This window comes from Neoarthrinium moseri, assembly GCF_022829205.1.
Source record: "Neoarthrinium moseri strain CBS 164.80 chromosome Unknown scaffold30_Wmoseri_CBS_16480, whole genome shotgun sequence".
Classification (NCBI taxonomy): domain Eukaryota; kingdom Fungi; phylum Ascomycota; class Sordariomycetes; order Amphisphaeriales; family Apiosporaceae; genus Neoarthrinium; species Neoarthrinium moseri.
Window position 1 is genome coordinate 210216 of NW_026055144.1, and position 21226 is coordinate 231441.

The 21226-nt window shown below is 52.1% G+C and overlaps 7 protein-coding genes across 7 annotated transcripts; 1 reads left to right on the plus strand and 6 right to left on the minus strand.

The window, feature by feature from the left end:
- Window positions 1–1135: 1135 nt before the first annotated feature.
- Window positions 1136–3157, plus strand: JN550_007676 (uncharacterized protein; the record flags this gene model as incomplete). The annotated part of the gene is made up of 5 exons (XM_049319553.1): window positions 1136–1335; window positions 1391–1715; window positions 1765–1992; window positions 2046–2159; window positions 2219–3157. 5 exons carry the CDS (start codon window positions 1136–1138, stop codon window positions 3155–3157), a joined length of 1806 nt encoding a protein of 601 aa, XP_049170333.1.
- Window positions 3158–3596: 439 nt separating this feature from the next.
- On the minus strand, window positions 3597–5229 carry JN550_007677 (uncharacterized protein; the record flags this gene model as incomplete). Its single annotated transcript, XM_049319554.1, has 2 exons — window positions 3597–4593; window positions 4685–5229. 2 exons carry the CDS (start codon window positions 5227–5229, stop codon window positions 3597–3599), a joined length of 1542 nt encoding a protein of 513 aa, XP_049170334.1.
- A 1100-nt stretch (window positions 5230–6329) lies between these two features.
- Window positions 6330–7893, minus strand: JN550_007678 (uncharacterized protein; the record flags this gene model as incomplete). The annotated part of the gene is made up of 2 exons (XM_049319555.1): window positions 6330–6839; window positions 6916–7893. 2 exons carry the CDS (start codon window positions 7891–7893, stop codon window positions 6330–6332), a joined length of 1488 nt encoding a protein of 495 aa, XP_049170335.1.
- A 1146-nt stretch (window positions 7894–9039) lies between these two features.
- JN550_007679 (uncharacterized protein) lies at window positions 9040–10889 on the minus strand (the record flags this gene model as incomplete). Its single annotated transcript, XM_049319556.1, has 7 exons — window positions 9040–9311; window positions 9368–9647; window positions 9692–9783; window positions 9833–10006; window positions 10069–10245; window positions 10305–10312; window positions 10375–10889. 7 exons carry the CDS (start codon window positions 10887–10889, stop codon window positions 9040–9042), a joined length of 1518 nt encoding a protein of 505 aa, XP_049170336.1.
- Window positions 10890–15184: 4295 nt separating this feature from the next.
- Window positions 15185–15625, minus strand: JN550_007680 (uncharacterized protein; the record flags this gene model as incomplete). Its single annotated transcript, XM_049319557.1, has 1 exon — window positions 15185–15625. One exon carries the CDS (start codon window positions 15623–15625, stop codon window positions 15185–15187), a length of 441 nt encoding a protein of 146 aa, XP_049170337.1.
- Window positions 15626–16375: 750 nt separating this feature from the next.
- Window positions 16376–17075, minus strand: JN550_007681 (uncharacterized protein; the record flags this gene model as incomplete). Its single annotated transcript, XM_049319559.1, has 4 exons — window positions 16376–16511; window positions 16587–16686; window positions 16751–16878; window positions 16966–17075. 4 exons carry the CDS (start codon window positions 17073–17075, stop codon window positions 16376–16378), a joined length of 474 nt encoding a protein of 157 aa, XP_049170338.1.
- Window positions 17076–18461: 1386 nt separating this feature from the next.
- On the minus strand, window positions 18462–20561 carry JN550_007682 (uncharacterized protein; the record flags this gene model as incomplete). The annotated part of the gene is made up of 2 exons (XM_049319560.1): window positions 18462–19936; window positions 20009–20561. The coding sequence occupies 2 exons, from the start codon at window positions 20559–20561 to the stop codon at window positions 18462–18464; spliced, it is 2028 nt and encodes a 675-aa protein (XP_049170339.1).
- Between the last annotated feature and the right edge of the window lie 665 nt (window positions 20562–21226).

Here is a 21226-nt window from a genome sequence, read left to right on the forward strand (position 1 = left end):
CACCCCATACACCAAATGGCTAGAAGGTAAGTTGACAGAGAAAACCCATCCACACTTCGTCGCCCACCACGCTATTAGTCAGAACCTAGAATGCGATAACTTGGCTTTTCCTTCAACAATTCTAGCTGCTCGGCTAGCTCAGTTGGTTAGAGCGTCGTACTAATATCTCCATTACTGGAAATATCAAGTTTATGCGAAGGTCCTCAGTTCAATCCTGTGGCTGAGCAACAGCTTTTTGCCTTCAACGCTACTGGCTTCTCTTACTTGTTGCATATTGAATTTTTGTGGGTCGTGTTCTTTTTCAGCGCTTAGTGACTGACTACTTATGCGACGTTAAATATGTCTCTCACTGCATATAATCTTTATGGATTTTGGGCTCAATATGGAAGCATAGTTCCAAGGGAGGATTTTACAGATATTGACTGGATCATCCCGGTTTTCGTTGATAGCCGTATTCTGTCTCTTGCCCTCTGATGCATCCATGATCAGGCGCACATGACTAGTGTGGAAGCCCTATGCACAACGTTCTGATGCGACGGACGGTGTATTCCTGGCCTGGCGGTGCTGTGAGCACAGCAGCACGAAGATGGGAGTAGGCCATGTTGCCTATTCACCCTGTGGGGGGTGACCGTGAATATTGGCCTTCCTAGTGGCCATTCCGAGAGCCCATTGTATCTCCCACGAGTAGAAATGGCTTTCTTCACGCCCGACATTGGCTCACTTTAGTACGATTATGTTCCTGGCCGCCTTGCGCCCCGCACTTACAACAGTCAAGATGTTCGGCATAGCGTTTCTTGGCCACTGTCATGAAAGATGACAGCCAACTCCGATTGGGTGAGCTAGGGTAGCTTTGCAGAATCCGCAATCGCAGTGACGAAACTCTGCCTGGAATGCATTGCCAGTAGATGCGAATCGATACCATGGGCAATATTTCAAGCCATGCGGGGAAAGTGACGGGTATCCAAGATAGACTATGTCTCATGATACGATCACCCGATGCTTGCTTCCTTGATCAACGTCAACATCGCTCGACGAGCTCAAATGCGCTCGATCATTTAATTGAAAGCAGTCTTCTTTCTGCGTGCTCTACCGCCAGAATATCACAGCAAACTCTGATCTTCATTTCAGTCTTACAATGTCATTGATGCGACTTCTTTCGACAATTGCAACCTTGTACATGCCTCTCTGTGCCTGTGCTATACCTTCTGCCAATTCTGCCACCTTCTCACGAAGTGACTTGGCATCCGACTTCAATACTTCGCTTCATGTGGACCTTGGCTATACGGTCTACAAAGGCGTGGCCAACTCCTCAACTGGGCTAAACACGTTTAAAGGGTGCGTATAGATCTTTGCAGTCACGTCCAATGAGCGTCTCTGATTGTTTGAACAGTGTCCGCTTTGCTGCTCCCCCAACTGGGCCACTTCGCTGGCAGCCGCCACGAAAGCCGGTCTTGAACCGCACTTCCGTCCAATCCGCGGCATCTTACAGCCCGATATGCCCACAAAGTTTCAATGCAGTGCCCGGGAATGATTTCGTTCTTGGCGATGAAGATTGCCTTTTCCTTAATATATACGCGCCGCCAGATGCTGCCGATCTCCCGGTTTTAGTATGGATCCATGGAGGGGGGTACGGGTTCTTTAATGGGCAACAAGATATGTCTTCGATCATCAATACCAACAACAACAGTTTTATTGGTGTTGGTATTCAGTACAGAGTCAGTTCCGCCGTTGAGAGCACGATTAGAAAGCTAAGTATATTGGCAGCTCGGAGCCTTTGGCTTCCTCTCGTCGGACGAAGTTTCGAGAAATGGAGTCGTCAACGCTGGCCTTCTCGATCAAAAGTTTGCGCTTGAATGGATCCAGGAGCATATTTACAAGTTCGGGGGCGATGCGTCCAAAGTCACTATTGCTGGCCTCTCAGCTGGAGCAGGTTCTGTTATGCTGCACAACATTGCATATGGAGGCTCTCTTGGCACTTCTCTCTTTACAAATGTAGGTCACGTGTGCCAGTCTCTACCACTTCCTCTGCTCACATTCACTTCTAGTCCATTACTGCGTCCCCATATCTGCCGACACAATATAACTATAATGATTTTCTTCCCACGCAAGCATACTACGCCTTCGCCGCTGCAGCTGGATGCCCCCGAAATTCGCTTACGGTAACACTTCTCGAACAATCTTTGAATGTCTTCAATCCCAAGATACTGTCATCCTACAGAAAGCTTCTCATGACATCTCCACGTCAGGCACCTTCGGATCTTGGGCATTTCTCCCTGTTACAGATGGCGAGTTTATTCGTGAAACCCCAAGTCAAGCACTACTAAAACGGAAAATAAACGGTCTCAGACACCTCACCAGCAACACTGCCGAGGAAGGTCCTGCATATACGCCCCAGACAATCACCACCGAATACGAGTTGATTGCATGGCTTCTTCACACTTTCCCACTTCTCACAAACGAAGACGTACAAAACATCTTGTACTATTACCCCTTCAACCCTTCAATAGACGGCAACGCTCCCCCAGAGTATCCAACTGCTGGAGACTCAGGCGCTACCGCCGTAACAACCAGTCAAATTTCATCTGGCCATCAGCAACGAGCCAACGCTATTCTAGGCGAAACTACCTTCATGTGTCCTTCTTACTGGCTTACCGCAGCCTTTAGTTCCTCTCAGACTAGACACCATAGCTACAAATATCAATACTCTGTTCCGACCGCATTTCATGGGTACGACCTGGAATCATACTTTGGTCCTGCGCGCAGAAACCAGGGTCCGGACTTATTACGTGCATTGCAAACTTCTTGGGGAAATTTCGTGCGCTTTGGAGATCCGTCTATCCCGTCAAGCATCGCGGACGGCGCGAATGATACTCGCTCGGAACCACACCCTCTAGAGCATTGGCCGGAGTGGTCTTCAATCAACCCCCAGATGGCGGTTTTCAATCAAACCGGTGGCACCCCATATGAGTTCATAGCGGTGCAGGTCAAGAACGATGGACCACTCACGGTCGTTGCGAATAGAGACAAAAACGTAACATTGCATACAGAGCCAGGGTTGAGAAACGACTTCCGAGTTGTGGATGCATACGCTTGGGAGGGAAGGCGCGGAGCGAGGTGCGATTTCTGGAGAAGTATTGGGGCCATTGTGCCCGAGTGAGCATTGGCTGAAGGATACTTTCTTGAGGTTGGTTCGGAGTGGTGAGTGAATAGTTGAGAGCTCAAGCCGCTTTCAGCTTCAACTAAATCAGCAATCACGATTGCCGGCTCATATTTGTCGGTTCAGGGCCAAGATGGCGGGATTGAAAGTACACCGCTACATTTTAATAAATAAGAAGATGAACTAGAAAAAGAATCCCCTTAAGATAACATGTTACTATGTGGTTTGTACAGAGCAATTCCCTGTATGGGAAACACGGAACTTAGGAAGAGGTATTGCAAACGGTGCTTTTCCACTCAAATACGCCTCTTCTTTTCAATGGACTTCAATTCTCAGCAGTATATTACAAGAGTGGTTCTCCTCGCGTCAGTTGACGGACACAGAACTAGTAGAACAAAACACCTATATACCAGGAATGGAGATAGCAAGCGAGAGTCCCCTACTTCGCAGAAGTCCTCCTCTTCAATCCGATCTCAAGCGCCAACGGCTTCCTCAGAAATCCTTCACGCGTTTCCATAATGTCTTGTCTGAGCTGCACATCGTACCTCCGTGCCCACGAAGCTGCAATCATCTTCATCTCCATCTCAGCCACATTCCTTCCGACACAAGCACGCGGTCCGTGACTAAAAGGAATAAATGCATTCTTCTGGCGGTTCGTCACATTCTCCCATCTCTCAGGCCTAAATTCGGTGGCATCGGGCCCCCAGATCTCTTTAGAATGATGGATCGTGTAGGTTGGCACGCTCAGGACGGTTCCCGGAGGAAAGTAATAGCCGTTAAGGTGTACACCTTGCGAATCGAACGGAATCTGGCGAGGAAGCCCGATACCTGACGTCGAGTGGTGGCGCAGTGTCTCGTTGATAACTGCCTCTAGATACGGTAGGTTTCGAACCATCTCATACGATGGTACGTCTACACCATCTGGAATAGCTGAGTCCAATTCGGCTTGAAGCTTGGACAGAACGCCAGGTGTCTTGGTTACATGATAAAGCAAGGCACAAGATGAATTACTGGTGGTATCCGAGCCAGCAATAAGCTGGGTTAAAGCCTCTGCGGTGAGTTCTTCGATACCGAGCGGTTCTCCCTTCTCATCGAGGCCTTCTTGGAGACGTGACAGGAGATCCTTGCGAGTAATGTCCGGCGGGTTTTCCAGTCGGCTCTTTACACGAGCAATTGCGATACCTGCCAGGTTCTGGACGGCCTCCATGCCCTGGCTGAAGAACGGATCAGGGAGCCATTTAGCGTAGGGCTTCAGTTGTGGCAGGGTTCCCAACGTGGCAGAGACTTCACCTCTGCGGTTCAAAATCTCGACTGCAGGGGCATAGATAGGCGGCGCATCTGGGGAAGACCGAACCTCGGCTATATCCGCACCCGCCTCAAGCATTCCAAATGGCGACCCAAAGGCAAGATCACCGATGGTATCGAATGCAACATAACTGAGAGGAATCAGTACATGGAATCAAGGCATGAAACGCAATCCACAGGCTGAGGTTTCCGCCGCATCTATTCATGTACCCAAACACTTACTTGAACCATGATAAACACTCAATGTGGGCGTATCCATCCGGCTGGCGTTGATTGTCGGAGATTTCATCCCATTTCTTGACAAAGGTCTCCAGGTTCGAGTGGATGTAGGGCTCAAATTGCCCGACAGACTTCGGCGCAAAGGTATGCGCCACGATCTTCCGCTTGCGAGTGTGCTCTGCCCGGTCTCTGGTGTTGAAGAGCCCACGGCGGATGGAGACAAAGGCGTCATAGAACTCAGCCTTCAAAAATCCATTGCCATGGCCGTAAATTACTGGGATAGCCTCATCGTCCGCTATGCTGACGTGGTTTGGCTGAATGCGGACAACCGGCCCTAGTTTCTCATGCACCTCGTCTGCACACAAGTACCGCTTCCCACGACGGGTGACATAGAGGAGCCATAGGTTCGAGAACTGGGCCGGGAACGGAGCAGGGATCCCCCGAAGCTTGCCGTAGGTACCAAAATACGGAATCAGGTAGTACAAGCCCAAAACCACCGGTACCAATGCAATGGCCCAGGGCGAAAGGATGAGGTGGACGATAGCCATAGTATGCAGCGCCGAGTCAGGGCCAAGGCTGTCTGCAGTTGAGGTGGACAAGGAAGGAAAAAAGACAATGCTTCGCTTCAGCCGAAACGGAGAAACTTTCTCGAAACGTGACCCAGTCGACTGCAGATCAAGTGATTATATTGAAAGCACTCGCTTTTCCACGGAAGCTGGCGCGACTGAAAGGTAACGAAGAGAGCCACCCTAACTACCGTCATTATGTGCCCACCTTAAGGTCCACTAAGGGAGGGCAGGCCAAGTCCATCTTCCCCTCAAGCTAGCACAACGGCTAACCAACGGTCCCCCACATCAAGCCCCAATGAAACGGCCTGGATTCCTCATCTTGGAAAACCCATGCGACAACCGGGACGGCACTGATCACCGGTAGTTGTACGTTGCGAAGGCAGCCTTGGTGATCAGGGATTAGAGAGGTGACACCGCGGCGCCCGTGGCATGGGTGGACGTCCGGGCAGGCCGTGTTTTGAAAACCTGATAAACTCTATTAGAACGATGCCTGCTAGCTTGCCTATCATTGATGATTGAGTGATAAGGGAGCCCCTCTAACGAATGAGAACAGTCCCATAGTACGGAAGGGCCGGGTTTGGCTATAACTTTCCTAACTGGAGCCAGGAATACGAGGTTGATATAGTTATCTTGGCAAAATCCTGACCTTAAACTAGTTCCAACACGCAAAGGAGAGCATTGCGACAGAACACGAGCAGCTGAGCAACTTGTTTCCTAATGTTGTCTTCGGACCCTGATCACTGCTACTGATTTTTTGCTTGCGTGCTGCCTTGCTTGCAATGTGATATTCTAATAATTCCCAAGGCTATCTCCCACAACACTCGTCTTGATGTTGCAAGAATGCCCCAGTTATTTCGGCTATTTGAAGCATGACTGAGGTTTGCAATACTTTTGAAACATGATCATTACTCCTATTATAGTCTACTTAAGCAGTGGCTAATTTAATTGCACTGAATACAGGTATAGTGTTCTACCTTGTTTCCGTATGTATTTACGCTGAACCAAATGCCTTTGATGTTCATCTTTCCGACTGAATGTTACTGCAACGATGAGTTTCTCATACACCGCATGAGGCGAAACTAACACCTTTGCATCACCGTCCAGCCAACCTTTTTCAACCTGGCCGTGGTTATGAGGCAAAACCCGATCGCCATCACGCAGGCTGCCCAGGCTTGAGATCCGGTAAACTTTCCATCGCTTGCCCCTTGTATCGCCCCGCCAATTGGCGGTCCCGTCAATGCGGCAACTGAAACGATGCCGAATCCCATCCCAATCCGAGCACCCATCATATCGAGCCTTGGTGTCAGGCTTGCGATAGCCGTGGGGATCGAAGATTGCACAGCTCCAGAGACAGCACCATAAAAGCAAGTGAACACATAGTATCCAGGTATATCTTTGACAGCAAGCCAGCAGAATGATGCCACGGTCCAGATCAGGAAGATGGGAACCAGGGTGTTGACAGGTCCCACACGGTCAGCAATTAGAGGCACGGTCAGTCTCATCGGAATGCCAACTGCGTTGATGATGACCACGAGCAGTGTAGACGCTTGGTAAGATAGACCTAAAGTCTCCCTACCAAAAGATGCAATCTAATGGAACTATGAGTAAAATGGAACCGGCAACGATACATATGAATGTGCTCGCAAAGTGAACAGGCTGACTCACATAATAGAAGGTATAGTAATTAGCCCACATGGAGAAGAAGACAGCAAACACGAAAGCAAGAAATACTGGTTCTTTCAGAGCAGTCAAGTCAACCATGGGCCCCGACTTCCGGGGCGGAAGCCGGGGCTTCAGAAGAATCAAGCCCGTTGCCAGGAAGACCAGGTTTATCAGACCCAAGGCTCTCGTAGTCCAGGCAAACCCGATCTGCGGCAGCAGTTGCCGCGTAATTACAGGATATAGCGCCCCTCCCGTGGAGTTGCCGGTCGTCACAAGCCCTACTGCGATACCGCGCCTCTTACTGAAATAAGTGGTGATCATGGCCAGGGTAGGGGTGAAGAAGATGCCGTTACCAAGTCCGGTGAGTACACCCTGCGTCAGCATGAGCTGCCAGTATTTGGTCGAGATGCTCATCAGGAAAATGCCCAGGAGCTGGAAGATGGCGCCAACGATGTACGTCGGGTAGAAGAACCCGGCGTCCAGCAGACGTCCGGTGAAGACGCCCACTGACAAGCTCATGAAGATTTGCACGGATCCTATCCACGAAATGGAAGACGGCGACACGGGGAGCGTGCTAGTGTAGTAGGTTTGGAACGCGCCAAAAGCATTTACGTAACCCCAGGTGGTGAAGATGACCAGAAACCCGGCTCCGACCTGGAGCCAGGCTCGGGTACCACCATCCGGCGGTGGTGGGGGCTCCTCTCGGATCCGGGTGGACAGGCGCGAGGCAACCTGGCTGAGTACATTGCTGGCCGTTCTCCGGAGGTCCTGAGAAACGCGGCCCGTCGACTTCTCACTGAGCCGTGATCTCCGGGTGGGTATCCTTTCAATGTCCTGTGCAGCCTCGTGGATGGAATCAGTGTCCGCGTCAGAGTCCTCATCCGTGGAAGTGCGGAGAGAACCATTGGCAGCGTAAGGCTCATGCACCGTAACGGCACTCTTCTCCTCGGGGGTCTGCATGGTATTACAGGGGCCTGCCATGAGGTTTGAGAGCGTTTTTGAGAATTGCTAAGTACAAAAGCCCACTTTGGCTCTCGGGCGCCATGCTTTTATTGTTATGGACAAACCTGCTCAGTTTCTGCCCAAGAAAGGCCAGACGGATAAGAATTTTAAACCCGGCGATGAAACCGCTCGCCTCCGCCTTCGGACAAGAAAAAATCCACAGGGCGTGTCGGATTAGGCAGTTTAGTTCGTGCATGATGTTGTTTTGCGGAGTCAGTAGCCGCTATTAGTGGAGACGATGCAGCCATAAACTGCCGGAGGCAACGCGAGGACTGGCCCTGGCCAGTCACCTTCACCGGGTTCATGATAAATGCAAACCAACGACAACAATAAAAGTCCGACGCAAGAAGTGAGTAAAAGCTGCCCAGAAAAGGAATATTGTCCAGTGGGAAGCGCAGCACACTGACTCATAGTCCGGCAGCTGTAGCTGCCCCAATTCAAGATGTACAGTCATCTTAATTAGTCTCAAGCCGACTACGGCGGCCTAGGGGCCCAACGTTGATCAAATATGGAATCATGACGATAGTCTTTCAATCGAATCTGATACCACAGATCACCATGTGATGCCAGAAAGGCCGGCTGCGGCCTCGTGACAACTGCAATGATCTGCACTTATACAGTTGCTGGGCGAATAGTGCGGCTCGGCTGGCTTTGCCAGGATACCCACCCCTGTTCAACTCTATGCAGTCGACTCGGTGGACGCGTTACGGGCCCATTATTTCGGCTTCAGATCCCGCACACTCAGAAAGATATATCGGAAACCCGAATCGGGCCCAGGGATGACCAGCAAAGACGACAGTATCCAGTGGAATGAAACACACGGAACAGCATCCAAGCCCAAGACTGCATCTCATTCCGAGCATTGACATCGGTCAGTGCCTGAAAAATTCACGTTCGAGCAGCGCTATAAACAATCGTAACGTGCACAATTCAGTTCTCTTCCCTATGAACCCTATTATCTACCTAAGGCAGAGTGACTATCCAGTCTTTCAATATCGATTCTCCGGCACAGGCTTGCCGTGCCTTACGTGGTATCATTCCAATCCTTTTCCTTTTGTGTGCATCTTTGCCATGTAGTCAAGATGCCTGCCTCCTATAATCTATCGACACATGATCGCACATCAATCAGACCGTGTAGCGGAAGAAGGTCGCATTGTCACCCTTCTCACGCTCGAGAAGCTTCTCCTCTTCGGTGTACTCGGAGGGAGGCTTGTACTCAAGGTCGCGGCGACGGTTCTCGCGACGCAGGTAGAGTGTCATGATGATGCACAAGATGGTGGACATGGTCTCGGTGGCAATCAGGGTGCCGTGGCCAGGGTAGAACATGGGCGCATCCTTGGTGCGGTACAGGAATCCAGAGATGGCACCACCCAAATTACCGAACCCAACGTGCATGGCTGCATGAGAATGTTAGAGCCTAGGCCTTCAAACCGTAGATGAAAGGTCTACTTACCAATACCAACACCACGTTTGGTCGATCCGCCGATGTTGTTGCCGTTCCACGCAACACCTTGAGGGACATTGGGGTAGATACCCATAGCTGCCAAGAAAGTACCGGCATACTTGACTCCATTGTGGTCGCTGGCGATGAGCAGGATGAAACCGAGGATTGCAACGCAATTGAAGAAGATCATGTAGATACCGCGGGTGCCTTGTTTATCAGCGAAGTAGCCACCGGCGATACAGCAGATGCAAGCCACCACGTAAGGGGGAACGGTCATCAGTTGCGAGGTCTGACAATTAGCCAACGTTTGTTGTTGAGAGCGGTAGTGCTTACCTTGTCGTTCGTAAACCCCATATTCTTGACAATAGTCGGCAGGAACAGCGAGTACGAATAGAGGGGAGTGTAGACGCCGATGGTGATGAACACTGCCCGAGGTTAGCTTCAGCGCAAATGTCACGGAACTTGGTGTCGTACTGTGGACCCAAATCTTCCAATCCTGGATAGCGTGCCAGAAGTATTTGATGTCGAACTCATCAGCCAATGCCGAGCGGTCCTCTGTCAACCGGCGAAGAACCTCCGCCTTCTCATCCGAGTTCAGGAATTTGGCAGTATCCGGGTAGTCGTTCATGATGAAGAATGCAGCAATAGCTAAAGGCGATGTCAGTCTCTCACCCACCCTAGCGTCTGTATGTAATCGGCGTTGGACTTACCGATGGCCAGAGTAGCAATACCCTCGAGGATAAAGATCCAAGCCCAAGCATCTTTTCCGCCGACACCTCCCATCTCCATGATACCACGGGCGAGCAACCCACCGAAGGCACCAGCGGCGGTGGCTGCGGAGAAGAAGATAGCCATACGGAAACCACACTCATGTCGCTTATACCACACTGTATTCCGTCAGTACCACAGTCTCATTGGAGAATAGAAACTCGCTTTATTGACGTACGCGTGATGCTAAACAAGAGATTCGGTCAGCGCCCCTCAACACGAAGAGATCGGATGATGAATATGCTTACTAGTAAGTGATACCAGGGAAGAGGCCACCTTCAGCAAGACCAAGGGCCATTCTGCAGGCCAACAGCCCGGCGTAGTTGTGAACAAGACCCATCAGGGTGCAGATGACGCCCCAAGCAATCATGATGCTTGGAATCCAGATGGAGGGGCGAAAGCGCTTCATTGCCAGGTTGGACGGAATCTCGGCGGCAACGTACCACGGGAAGAACACACTAAGAGCAATGTTGTAGTCCAAGGCCCACGGGTCGGTGTTCATACCGAGCGCCTTCTCGAGACCGGCGAGACGAGCATTGCCGATGTTGGTTCTGTCCAAGAAACTCAGGAGGTAGAGCAGGGCAAGGAATGGGATGAGAGCCCAGTCGATCTTGCGGATGAGCGTCTTAGTGGCTGACGCATCGAAACCCTGTCGCTCGACAGCAGCGAGTTCTGTTTCCTGGACGTCTGTGTCCTTGGTCGCATCGATGCTAGGCGTGGTCGAGTCACCAGAGGCCTGCACCTTCTCGTCAGTTGCCGACATCTTGATTATTGTGAGTTTGCCAAGAAGTCCAAACGGGAATGTGGACGGGTGTCAGTGAGATGAGGTGAAGAAAGACTAGTAGCTGGGGCGGCGGGTGGTGAAGCTTTAAGAATGGCTTGGTCACCACGGCAAGCTGGCTAGGAACAACCAAAACATGCAAAAAGAAAATGAGGCAGGTGCCGAAAGTCCACAAGGCTGGGTGATGGCCAGAGGAGTCGGGTTTATGTCTGAAGGAAGCCAACCAGACGCTTTAATATGATTTCGCGTGGCACATCCCAGACCAGAGACACGGGAGAAATGGGCATTAGTGTCGAATCTGACACCAGATATGTATGTCTTATAAATAGTCGTACTAATTGGGTCAAGGAAACTAGGGCGGAAGGAACAAATGGTACTTCGGTACCAGGGCGGCCTGCACAGTCCAGAATGGCTTGCAGTAGGCTAGCCCAAGGACAGAGGGTATCACCGTTGATGTATGCTACGAATCTTGGCAGCTTATCTCTTGTGTGTCGGGTACCCGAATGTTGCACCAGTCAAGGGCCAGCCCTCCCGTCGAAGCAGGACCGCAATGAAAGAAATGAGCACTGGCGCGAAATCTGAGTTCGTCCCAGCGGCCTCTCCCTTTTTACTCTTGAAAAACAGCAATAAAAAAACATACTTCATGGGCTGCACTGTACTGTTGACTTTTCAGCCGTGCGCTTTATTGAGAACGCCACCCGCAGCTGGGGTTGGACATGGATGCGAATGTCTCTGGATTTTGCATCCTTTGCAGTCAGCCAAGGGGCAGATCTTGCTCTGGTCGGCCAACTTGGCTGGGAGTCAACAGTTGGCACTTACCAATCTTGACCGTCAGATCATATCGTCGACTCAGCATCGATATAAAGTTTCAGTCTCCTATTGGCTGAGGAACGTTGCACGCCAAGCGGCTGGGGTTATATTGTTGCCAAGTGCTCGGTAATCCAGGGCTAGCCCAGTTTGAGCCCCAACGCCGTGGTGTCGCATCGGGCCATCCAGTAAACCTTCCAGAGTGCGGCTTGGAGGGTCCAGTTCTCCATTGGCCAAGCGCTGGGTGCCGTGCCAGCTTGCCCGACATCTGGGGTTTGAAGGAAGCGAGATTTCGCAGGTTTGACGCCGAGCCCACTTCCCCGGACTGTGCTGGGCCTCCTCCTGACGGCTTGAACGGCTTCTGGGGCGGAGCACAGCCCACACCTCTGAAAGTTGACACCGTCACCACCGGGGGAATCATGGTTCGTAAACCAGATGACTCGGTATGCCCAGCCCGCGGCCCAGAACAGAGCCTTGCTGTCTGGCTGTCTGGCTCTCTGGCTCGTCTTGTCGCATCCACAATCCGCCCGTCTGAGCTGGGCGCGCGCTTTCTCCAACGCGGGGTAGCTTCCCAGAAGCCGGGGTAAGTTGGGACCCCCTTTTACTGGTGGACCAGTCCATCGGGTTGGGTTGAAGGTCGCGTCCCTCTTCTCTGCTTCACTTCATCGCCTGTGGCCATCGTGTCGCCGTCCCAAGACTTCAGCTTCACCAGCTTGGCGCATTTCCAGCTCAGTCCACGTGGCGACCATCTCGTCGGCCTTTGTGCCGGCCTCAAAGGAGAGTCTGGCCGACGAGCCCGGCAACGCGCACCCCAATCAGTGGAGTTCGTCTGCCTCTTCCGGAGGGTAAATGGAAGTGGCTTGCCAAGGTCGTGCCAAGTCAGCCGGGGACACGACCGTAATGCGGTGATGAGCCACTGGGCATGGACATGAGGCCAATCTCCTTGATTCTATCACTGGCGAGGCCGGCATCCCGCAACAATGTCCTCTCTGGTTCGACGTTGGCCCTGCGCCGTCAGCAAGCCACACCGGTGAAGCCCTCACGCTTCCCGCCCTCATCCTTGCCCTCATGGCTGGCGGCCTGGCTTGCCAAGCTGCTCAATCCTCAACTGTTTCTGCACAGACTTTCCTCCCACAGACATTCCCACGCGCGACGATCTGGACGGCATCACTTGCAGCGCCGGCCGGATGGAAGCTAAGAGATCTTCAGCAGCTGTGCTACGCCAGCCAAGCCTTCCAAGGCAAGCCGCTGACAACGATGTGCGTTTCCCCTCCGACGAGGGGACGACCTCATGATTTCTAGAAATCCCATAGCGCCTGGGCATGGAGAAGTGACATGGTTTCACGTTGCAGACACGCATCGCATGGCAATGTTCCCCAGATCAACTCTCAGGGGCTGCCGGCCGTTCCTTTCTCCTCGATAATGAAATTTAAGCAAGAGGAGCGGTCTAGAATTACACATGGCCAACAAGCGCCCTCGCTTCACTGCCTGAGTTATTAAACGCATGCAGCCCGTCTCCATGAGACCGTTGAGAAATTTGGTGCTGCTTTCCACTTTGGCAGGGGTGTATTTGGGTTGCAGCGTTAGGGTTGCGTAAACGACATCTGCAGGTGCATAGAACCCCCAATCGGCGGCTGAACGCTACCAAACACTTGGAAATGAGCAGGTCCCCATCCCTCCCAGCAGGGTGCGTTACACCAGAGAACCCTGACGGAACTCAGCACGTTTCCTTTCCCGATTGTCGCACTGCGTCTTGCGGAACACTCGGGCAGTTTGACTTCCAGCGCTGTCGCTGTGCGACACTCATAGTGCCCGTGAAGGTGGGTTCTCGGAGGCGTGCCCATTGCTCATTGGGGAAGGTATACATATTGGGTGATACCCGCAGCAAGGAGCTGCATCAAGCGTCGGCTTCGCATTCATGATTGCCCTTGCTAATGTGGAGTGCGACCAATCGCTTGCATTTCGGCTCGAGCAAGATGAGCGCTCGGCCCGTGCCTTGTTACGATTCGGACAGGCTTCCGACCCATGATCCCTCGCCTGAAGCACTTTTTGATGCGTCCTGCTGACATGAAAGCAGGGAGGTTATGCCAATTGGATTAGGTGTAGGTGCTGCAGCTAATACGAAGTATTGCGTGGCTGTAGAGATAGGTGCTGACGGCGGCGCCGTGGGTAATCTATCACGTCCAGTGGCATTGATTACCTTCATCAAAGCCAATTCCTCTATATTTGAATCTCATTTATGAGTTCTAGCTGTGCAAGTGTCGTACACCAACTTCCACCGCGCTTTGCCCCGACCACGTTCTCATTGATGTCGTTCTTACGCGCGATCTGCGGTGGACATAATATCGCCGGATTTAACCTATTAGGCCCAAGATCCCCACGTTTCTAGATGATCCCTTCGAACACACGGCTCAAAAGTTCCATACCTACATACGTAGGGGCAATGCTACGCGTCCCTGCAGGTCATGCATAAGATTGATGGTCTAGAATGGAGGGCAGCCACTCATATCAGCAATCAATGGGATACTATCGAATGCTGACGGTAAGAGCTAATCGAGCACACCGCGCCTATTCTAGATTCATACGACCAGAGCATCGAATCAACCACGAATCTGGTTGTCACGGCTGGTTCAGGCACGAATGCCTCATATGTACACTGGTACGGACGGGGAAGTACTGCTACTCATATCTACAACTCTCTTTTTCACCTACAGCCATTGGCTGTGTGCGCGCCACAAGATGAGCCATGTTGTGTATAACTGAGCGGGTTGTGATGATAAGTGTAGTCACATGATTTGTCCTTGATGCTCCGGAGCTGCCTGTGAGCGCGTAAGTCTTATTACAGATTACATATTGGCGTGCTTAGCATGGCATTCGCTCTCTCGCTATTAGACCTGAGGTGATTACCTTGAAGTTGCCTTCTGAAAAGCCACTGAGCTGCCACTATTCCGCTGCGACCGACTTGAAGAGTGCTCCACAGATTGGCCAAGTTGTCATCTTGATAGCCTCAACCGTAGTAGCTTGGGTCCTGTCGACCACTTCAGCTCTGCTGAAAGCCGGTGTAGTAAAGTGATGCGGATGATGCTTCAGTTCAGGTGAATATGGGTCGTTAAGAATGCGCTGTGCATCGTACGGGTGTATGTGGAATATCAACGACCACCGATTGCTCGCGAGAGCCGCCCTTCCACGTTGAACTGCGCTCACTCATTACAACATGTGCACTATAGGCTAGACAAGCTCTCCACCATTTCGGCGGAATTGAATTATCCTGGCTGGCTGTAATCTTTCTCATTGAGCACTGTAGCTATCCCCACCAGATATCTGGTGCAATGCGAAACATGACCTTGCAGTCATATAGACCAACTCAATTTTTCTTTGGAGATATAAGGTCCAGAGCTCGGCACAAGACCATCCAATGCTATTACCTTCAGGCCATCTTCTGGGAATGATATCTGTTGGCATATCGGTTTTTAATCACCAGATCTGCCAGCACACCGAATGGTCCAATCAGAGACGTCTACTCTCTCGAGCCTGTCGGGGTCATCTCCGAGCTTGATATATGTAATCCGGTCCGTCAGGGGTCGATCCAACTGCTGGATGGTGCAGTAGGGATGAGTGCCAAGCCCACCCACAAGCGCGATCGACGTCGCCCGGAATTCCCCATCGCCATTGTCGATGGCGCTGCCTGCATAGATATCGGAGACGGCGACTGCATCGTTATCCTGGCATATCTCCCGCCGGGCGTATTTCCCCGTCCAGTCGTTGGAAAAGGCGATGGCGACTTTGCTACCCCTACAGTGCCTAGCCTGGTGCAATGTAGCGTCGAAAGGGGCTGTTGTCGTTGGTGCCCCCGTTACAAATGACCATAGCACAGCTGTAAAAACACCCAGGGTGATTGTTAGGGGCTTCATTCTGGCAAGGGAAAATTGAGATTAATCGGAGCTCCAGAAGCTATGAGCGGTATAAAATGAAATGTATATTAGAAATCTAGGTAGCACAGCAAAACCTCAGAGATGAGGGCGATCTTATAAGTCACACCAGCCACAGAATTTTTCAAGAGATAATCATGACTCTACCCGAACTAATCAGGATATTATAGTTCCACGGCTCTCGTTGAGCCTAATATTCGTCTCGGATGCAGAGCCGTGTCTGCACTGAAGTATAACCATTGCTAGTGACGACCACTTTATTTTAGTGCCACTCGAGGCGCTGCCGCTGTATCGTCTTGATCCCAACACTGATATGCTTCCTGAAAGCCATTTGCACGCCGAAGTTAACCTGTTAAGCTAGAGTGAACTACCTGTAGCCTCATCAAGATTTCTCGTGTTACAATGCCAGCTCTAGAATCGATGAGCGCAGTTGCTTCGAGATATCAGGTAGTCTACGAATAGCACGAATACACATGCGGAGATAGTCATAAGTAGAAGACCGAGAAAACAAGAGGCCGAATTTGGTACTCAAACAAACAAGTCATGGGGTCAATTTGGCATGGGTGAATGATCGACATAGGATCAAATAGATCTTGATTATGCCTACGACTGTATTCCTTGCAACACACTGCCTACATGACAAGAGTCCTGGAAACCTCGGAGGTGACAACCAGCCCTGCATGAAAGCGGAACAAGCACGCCAGCCGCGGGCATCAAGTCTCCTTCCATTGCTCAGCCAGTGAACGGGTCGAAGTACCACTTGGTGTTGTCGGTGTTCTCGATCGGGTAAGAAATAATATCAGTGCCAGATTGGGTAGCGCTACCCCTGACATTGAGCTGGCCGCGGCCGTTGAGCTTGTTGTTGATACTAGAATCAGGACCATAAGAGTCAGTCCAAGTAAACACCGACAAGCAGTTGGCACAATGACCGAATTTTCCTTACACAAATACATCGTAGCCGTTGGTGCGCGATGACTTGATGAACCAGCGGCAAGACGCGTCGCTGGGAGAGATCTGGGGAGTCGACGTGATGGTCTTGTCGCCTATGATCTCAGGTCAGCAAGATGATTTCTTCCAAGATAAGCAAACTTGAAATGCTTGGCTCACCAGTGGCCGTAAGGAAGTAACCAGTCAGAACATTGATAATGAGATATTCCGCATTATCCCCGGAGCCGGCCACTTGGGCTACTTGCCAGAGCGTGTTGGGAGTTGGGCGGTCGCGGTCGCCGCGGTCGCTTGAATGGAACAAGTATCAATCACACGGGCTTCTTGGAGAACAACCATTCCTATATCTTTTGATGTGACATGGGTAATAGGCTTACTAGGTTCTGACAACGGCACCAGCCTCCTTATGACCTCCCCATGAGTTCATGCTCAGGCCTGGAGCCTGGTAAGGGACGATAGCATAGACGCCGGGACCTGAGAAACCCATTTTGAGGGGTGAATATAGAGACAAGGGGAGAGTTGAAGAAGATTTGAATGCAGCTGATTGAGTCTTGTTATGAAGATGATGGTAATGTATCAACAAGACACTTCGACTCAAAACGAAGGAGAAGCTGGACCTTTATACACAGTGGGTTGAACCCTTGTGGCCGTCGTATCTCCTTCCCCTCAATTACTCTCTGTCATAGAGATTCTGACCGGTGTCGCCATTGAGTGGCTAGCTGTCCAGTTGTAGATCATCTGTAACTCCCGATGTACGAAAAGCAGTGTTACGACATGTCGCGAGAGCGGCTGGCTGTGATGGAGATCGGTAAGCCAATTATACGCAAGGCCAGTGTGCCCAGCTTGCGGATGAAACATTCAGGTGAGCCGCTGCGTCCCCTTTTGAACTTGGTGTAAAGTGGCTTATGCACCTGTACTTTGCGGGTGAAGATATTAGTTGGAGTGTAGCTGAAATGGACCGCGTCTTACGGTGTGGAGAAAACTGAACAAATCACCACTCACTTCGCTAGCTCGCCTCTTCGTCTCTTTGTACACCTTCAGTCGTATGTGATTTCGCCCGCAAAACCGTGTGATCGGTCATACACGGGGAAGATCAACGCTCGAGCTACACAACAGTTCGGCACCTGCGTTCAGAGCTTCACGTCAACCTTCATGCCCAAGCTGTATCCTATATCCTAGATCTTAGATCTGACCTGTTCCTGTGCAGGCCAACATGAAGGCTTGGATCCGGCCAATGATCTTTGATGATGCCGGGACTGCATTGGTGTCTGATGCCGTAGACATCTGTATTGGCTTGAGGCCGCAAAGAGTGTATCATCCAGGTGACACAACACGACGGCAATACGCAATGCAGGCAGAGCGTATGAATGGCGGTAACATCTGTGGAAGACCAATCATATCTCAGATCTGTTGAGGCGCCATGAAACGGATACACTCCCGTGCTCCCTTAGCTCATGCACCGGGATGATCACATAGCGGGATCTGGTTCTGTAGCATCTGATGAACGTCAAATCACCAGGTGTTCCCGCCGCTTCTATGGACTATGCCCCACCTTGCGATACCTGCATGTCCTGGTAGCTAGTGGTGACTGTGACTGTGCTGAAAGGAGGAGAGACAGGCAGGCAGTGGTATCCGGATGATGAAAGGCAGTAACTTGGGCCCACCGATGTGCGTAGCTGCGGTGTTTTCTTCACTTCACTCCAAATGCCTGCAGTGGTTCTATATCACTGCCTTGATGCTTGAAGAACTTGAGATGTAGCCAAATTAATTATGTCGTCGAATCTGGGTATCAAATGTTGCTATATACCAAGCCCCCACAAAGTGATTGTCTATCCATTCTACCTGTTCCGTACATTAAGTGTCTAAATGGGCATTACATGCGTTTCTCATCAGGAAGTGCCCCCGGAACCCGGGGTTCGCTGCTGCTTCGCTCTCCTAGTCCTTGAAGAGAGGTGTCGAACCGTCCTGCCTGATCAAGGGACTTTCGGGAATGGTCGGCACTCCTCCTCGACTTCTTTCGGCTGTCGTCACTGTCTCGGTGCAGGAAGTCGAGCTTGGGTTTGGGCAGGATGAGATTGAGGCCACTTGCCCCTTTCCCATCTTCTTCATCGATATCGTGGAGTTTCCTCTCCGCTTCTTCGGCCTCCTTCTCCTTTCGCTGTTGCACTCGTCGCATGGCCTCTTGCGTGAGCTCCTGTCTGAATCTACGCTCGACAACGTCCTTCTTGCGCGTCCGTCGGTCACCAATGGAAATGAGGACACCTGCCGTGATGTTTACAGCAATGGAACAGCACAGAATGGTAGCCGTGAGCGCTCCAGGACGTACCCTGTAGTCGATGCACCAGGTGCACAACCCAAGAGCAAGCTGGAAGCAAGAATGGCAATCCAAGAGCACGACGATGGCGATGAGCAACCGCTGTGGAAAGGCAAAGTGCGTGTCGGTTTCGTGGGGCTTGTAAAAGGTGTGAGACTTGGCAAACTTGGTTTGGTGGTGCTCCAGCTTGGCCTGCTGTTGTGGGGTCAAGACCGAGAGCTCCTCCTTGATGTGCAAGTTCCTGGCCGCCTCGAGATCAAGTTGCTGGTCTCGATCAGACACCACGGGCTCTGTTGGGAGGTCGTTCTTGTCCTTCAGGTCCGGCACGGCCATCTTCTCGCGCAACTTCCAGGTGAGATGAGAGTAGCGGGCAATGAAGATCATGTGGTATGTATCAACAATGCGCCAAGGGATCAATCCATCACCAACAATAGCAAACAGAGCCACCAGGACGTTGTCAATCACGTTGGTGGTATATAGCTGCTTCTCACCAACATAGATCCAACCAATCAGAAACAAGACCCATGCCAGACCGAAGACGGTGATTAGGAACGCGTATAACGTAACGAAGAAGCCAAGCGGCCTCTGGACGTATTGACCAAAGGCCTTCATGCTGCGTCTGAAAGCAGAGCGGCGCGAGTGGAGCATATGCCGGACGTGGTCGTTTAGTTCTGCTAGATCCTCATCGCTCCAGTCTGCTAGCGACGTATTGGGGGGACGGACTGCGTAGAAGCGCTCCGTCATAGTGCTTGGTATGCGTTCGACGGAGGGACGCCCAGGTCGCTCCGCCTCGGTATCAGGCGTCGTGGCACGGCTTAGTCCACCGTCTCCTTGGTCCCCTTCCTCCGGGATCATGTTTGACCTGGAACCTGGGCGTTGAGAGGACACATCGGTTTGTGACGGGAACGAGCCGGGAAGCTGGGGCAGACGACTGAGGTTGTACGTCGGTTGTCGGTTGATGAACCTTCCCATGGAGGGCACGAAGAGAGAGTTCTGGACGTTGGTTATGGAAGACAGCGTCGAGACTTCGGGGTCTGGGCAGCACGATCAGGATTAGCCAGGCAATGTAACGGGATGGGCGCTGGGCCTGCTGTTTTCTGACTTACCCAAGACATCGAGCATGTCAACAATGTTTGGGTCGTACTCGTTCAGAACGGCGACCTGCTCTCCGCCGTCCTGCTTACGCCGACGGCCGAGCAATGTCCTCCCTCGGAATCGACCTAACCTCTCCTTGTTGGGATTGGACTGGGCGTCAATCTCGGGCGCCTGGCCGCCCTGAAAATCTGTGGCTTCCGCGGGCGGTCCATTGTGGCCGTCCACATCCAGCATGGAGCGCACGGGCTGTGGATTGGATGGCTCGCCACGAGGTTGCTCGGCTCGCGTCGTCGACCCGAGTCTGTTCAGCCGTATGGACTGGCGGTCCCGATCATCATCGCCTACGTCCAACATGGACCGGATCTGCTGTGGATTGTCCTTGTCCTTGGGTCCATCGCCAGGACCATGGCCGCCATGTCTCCACGTGCCGAGCCTTCGCAGCCGGATGGCGGACTGTCGCGGGCGGACGGGGCCAGTGGGACGCTGTTGTTGCGGCTTCTCTGTCGTTGCTGCTGCTGCTGCTGCTGTCGCACTACTCGACTCCTGGGGCCGTTGGGGGTTCATAGCTGGCCTGGCGTCTCGACAATGAGCAAGACAGCTGATACTGTCACCGGGCAAAATAGGTTGGACACAAGTCGAGGTTGGAGCTGGTGGTTGCACCCCTCGGGCAGACCAGGCAATTTTGTTTATCAAGCAAAACCCATGGGCTGGCCCGGAACGCTTGAAACTTGGAACTACTAGACAGGGATGACGGGCGAAAGCCACAGCGCGCATATGACGTTATAGGCCCGCCGGCTGAGCGCCTGTCCCAATGACAGATCGCCGCCATGCTGCATGCGGCGTCGCTAAAAGCTTAGCTGGTCTGCGGCCCGGCCGCCAGAGGACGTGGGTGCAGCGGACTAGCTGGGGCTTGCTGGGGGGCCAATGACCCGAGACGTCACCTGGGCCTCTCTGGCCTCCCTGGCCTCCCATTCTCCTGTCTGCATCTGGCCCCAAACGACGACTGGCGCCGAGGAAAAAGGAGGGAAGCCCGAGTCATAGCCAAAGCGCGGAGTCGGAAGAAGCGCGAAACGCAAATCGCCCTCCGTAGGTAAGTGGCGCCTTTTCTCAAGTACGACTGCCCGCCTGGGCACTCGTTCACGCGGAGCTATCTCGCGTTCCCCCTGGGGTTCGCGGCCTTGTGGGCCGTGCGACTTGGGGAGCCGCGACACTTTTTCTCAGTCTCGTGT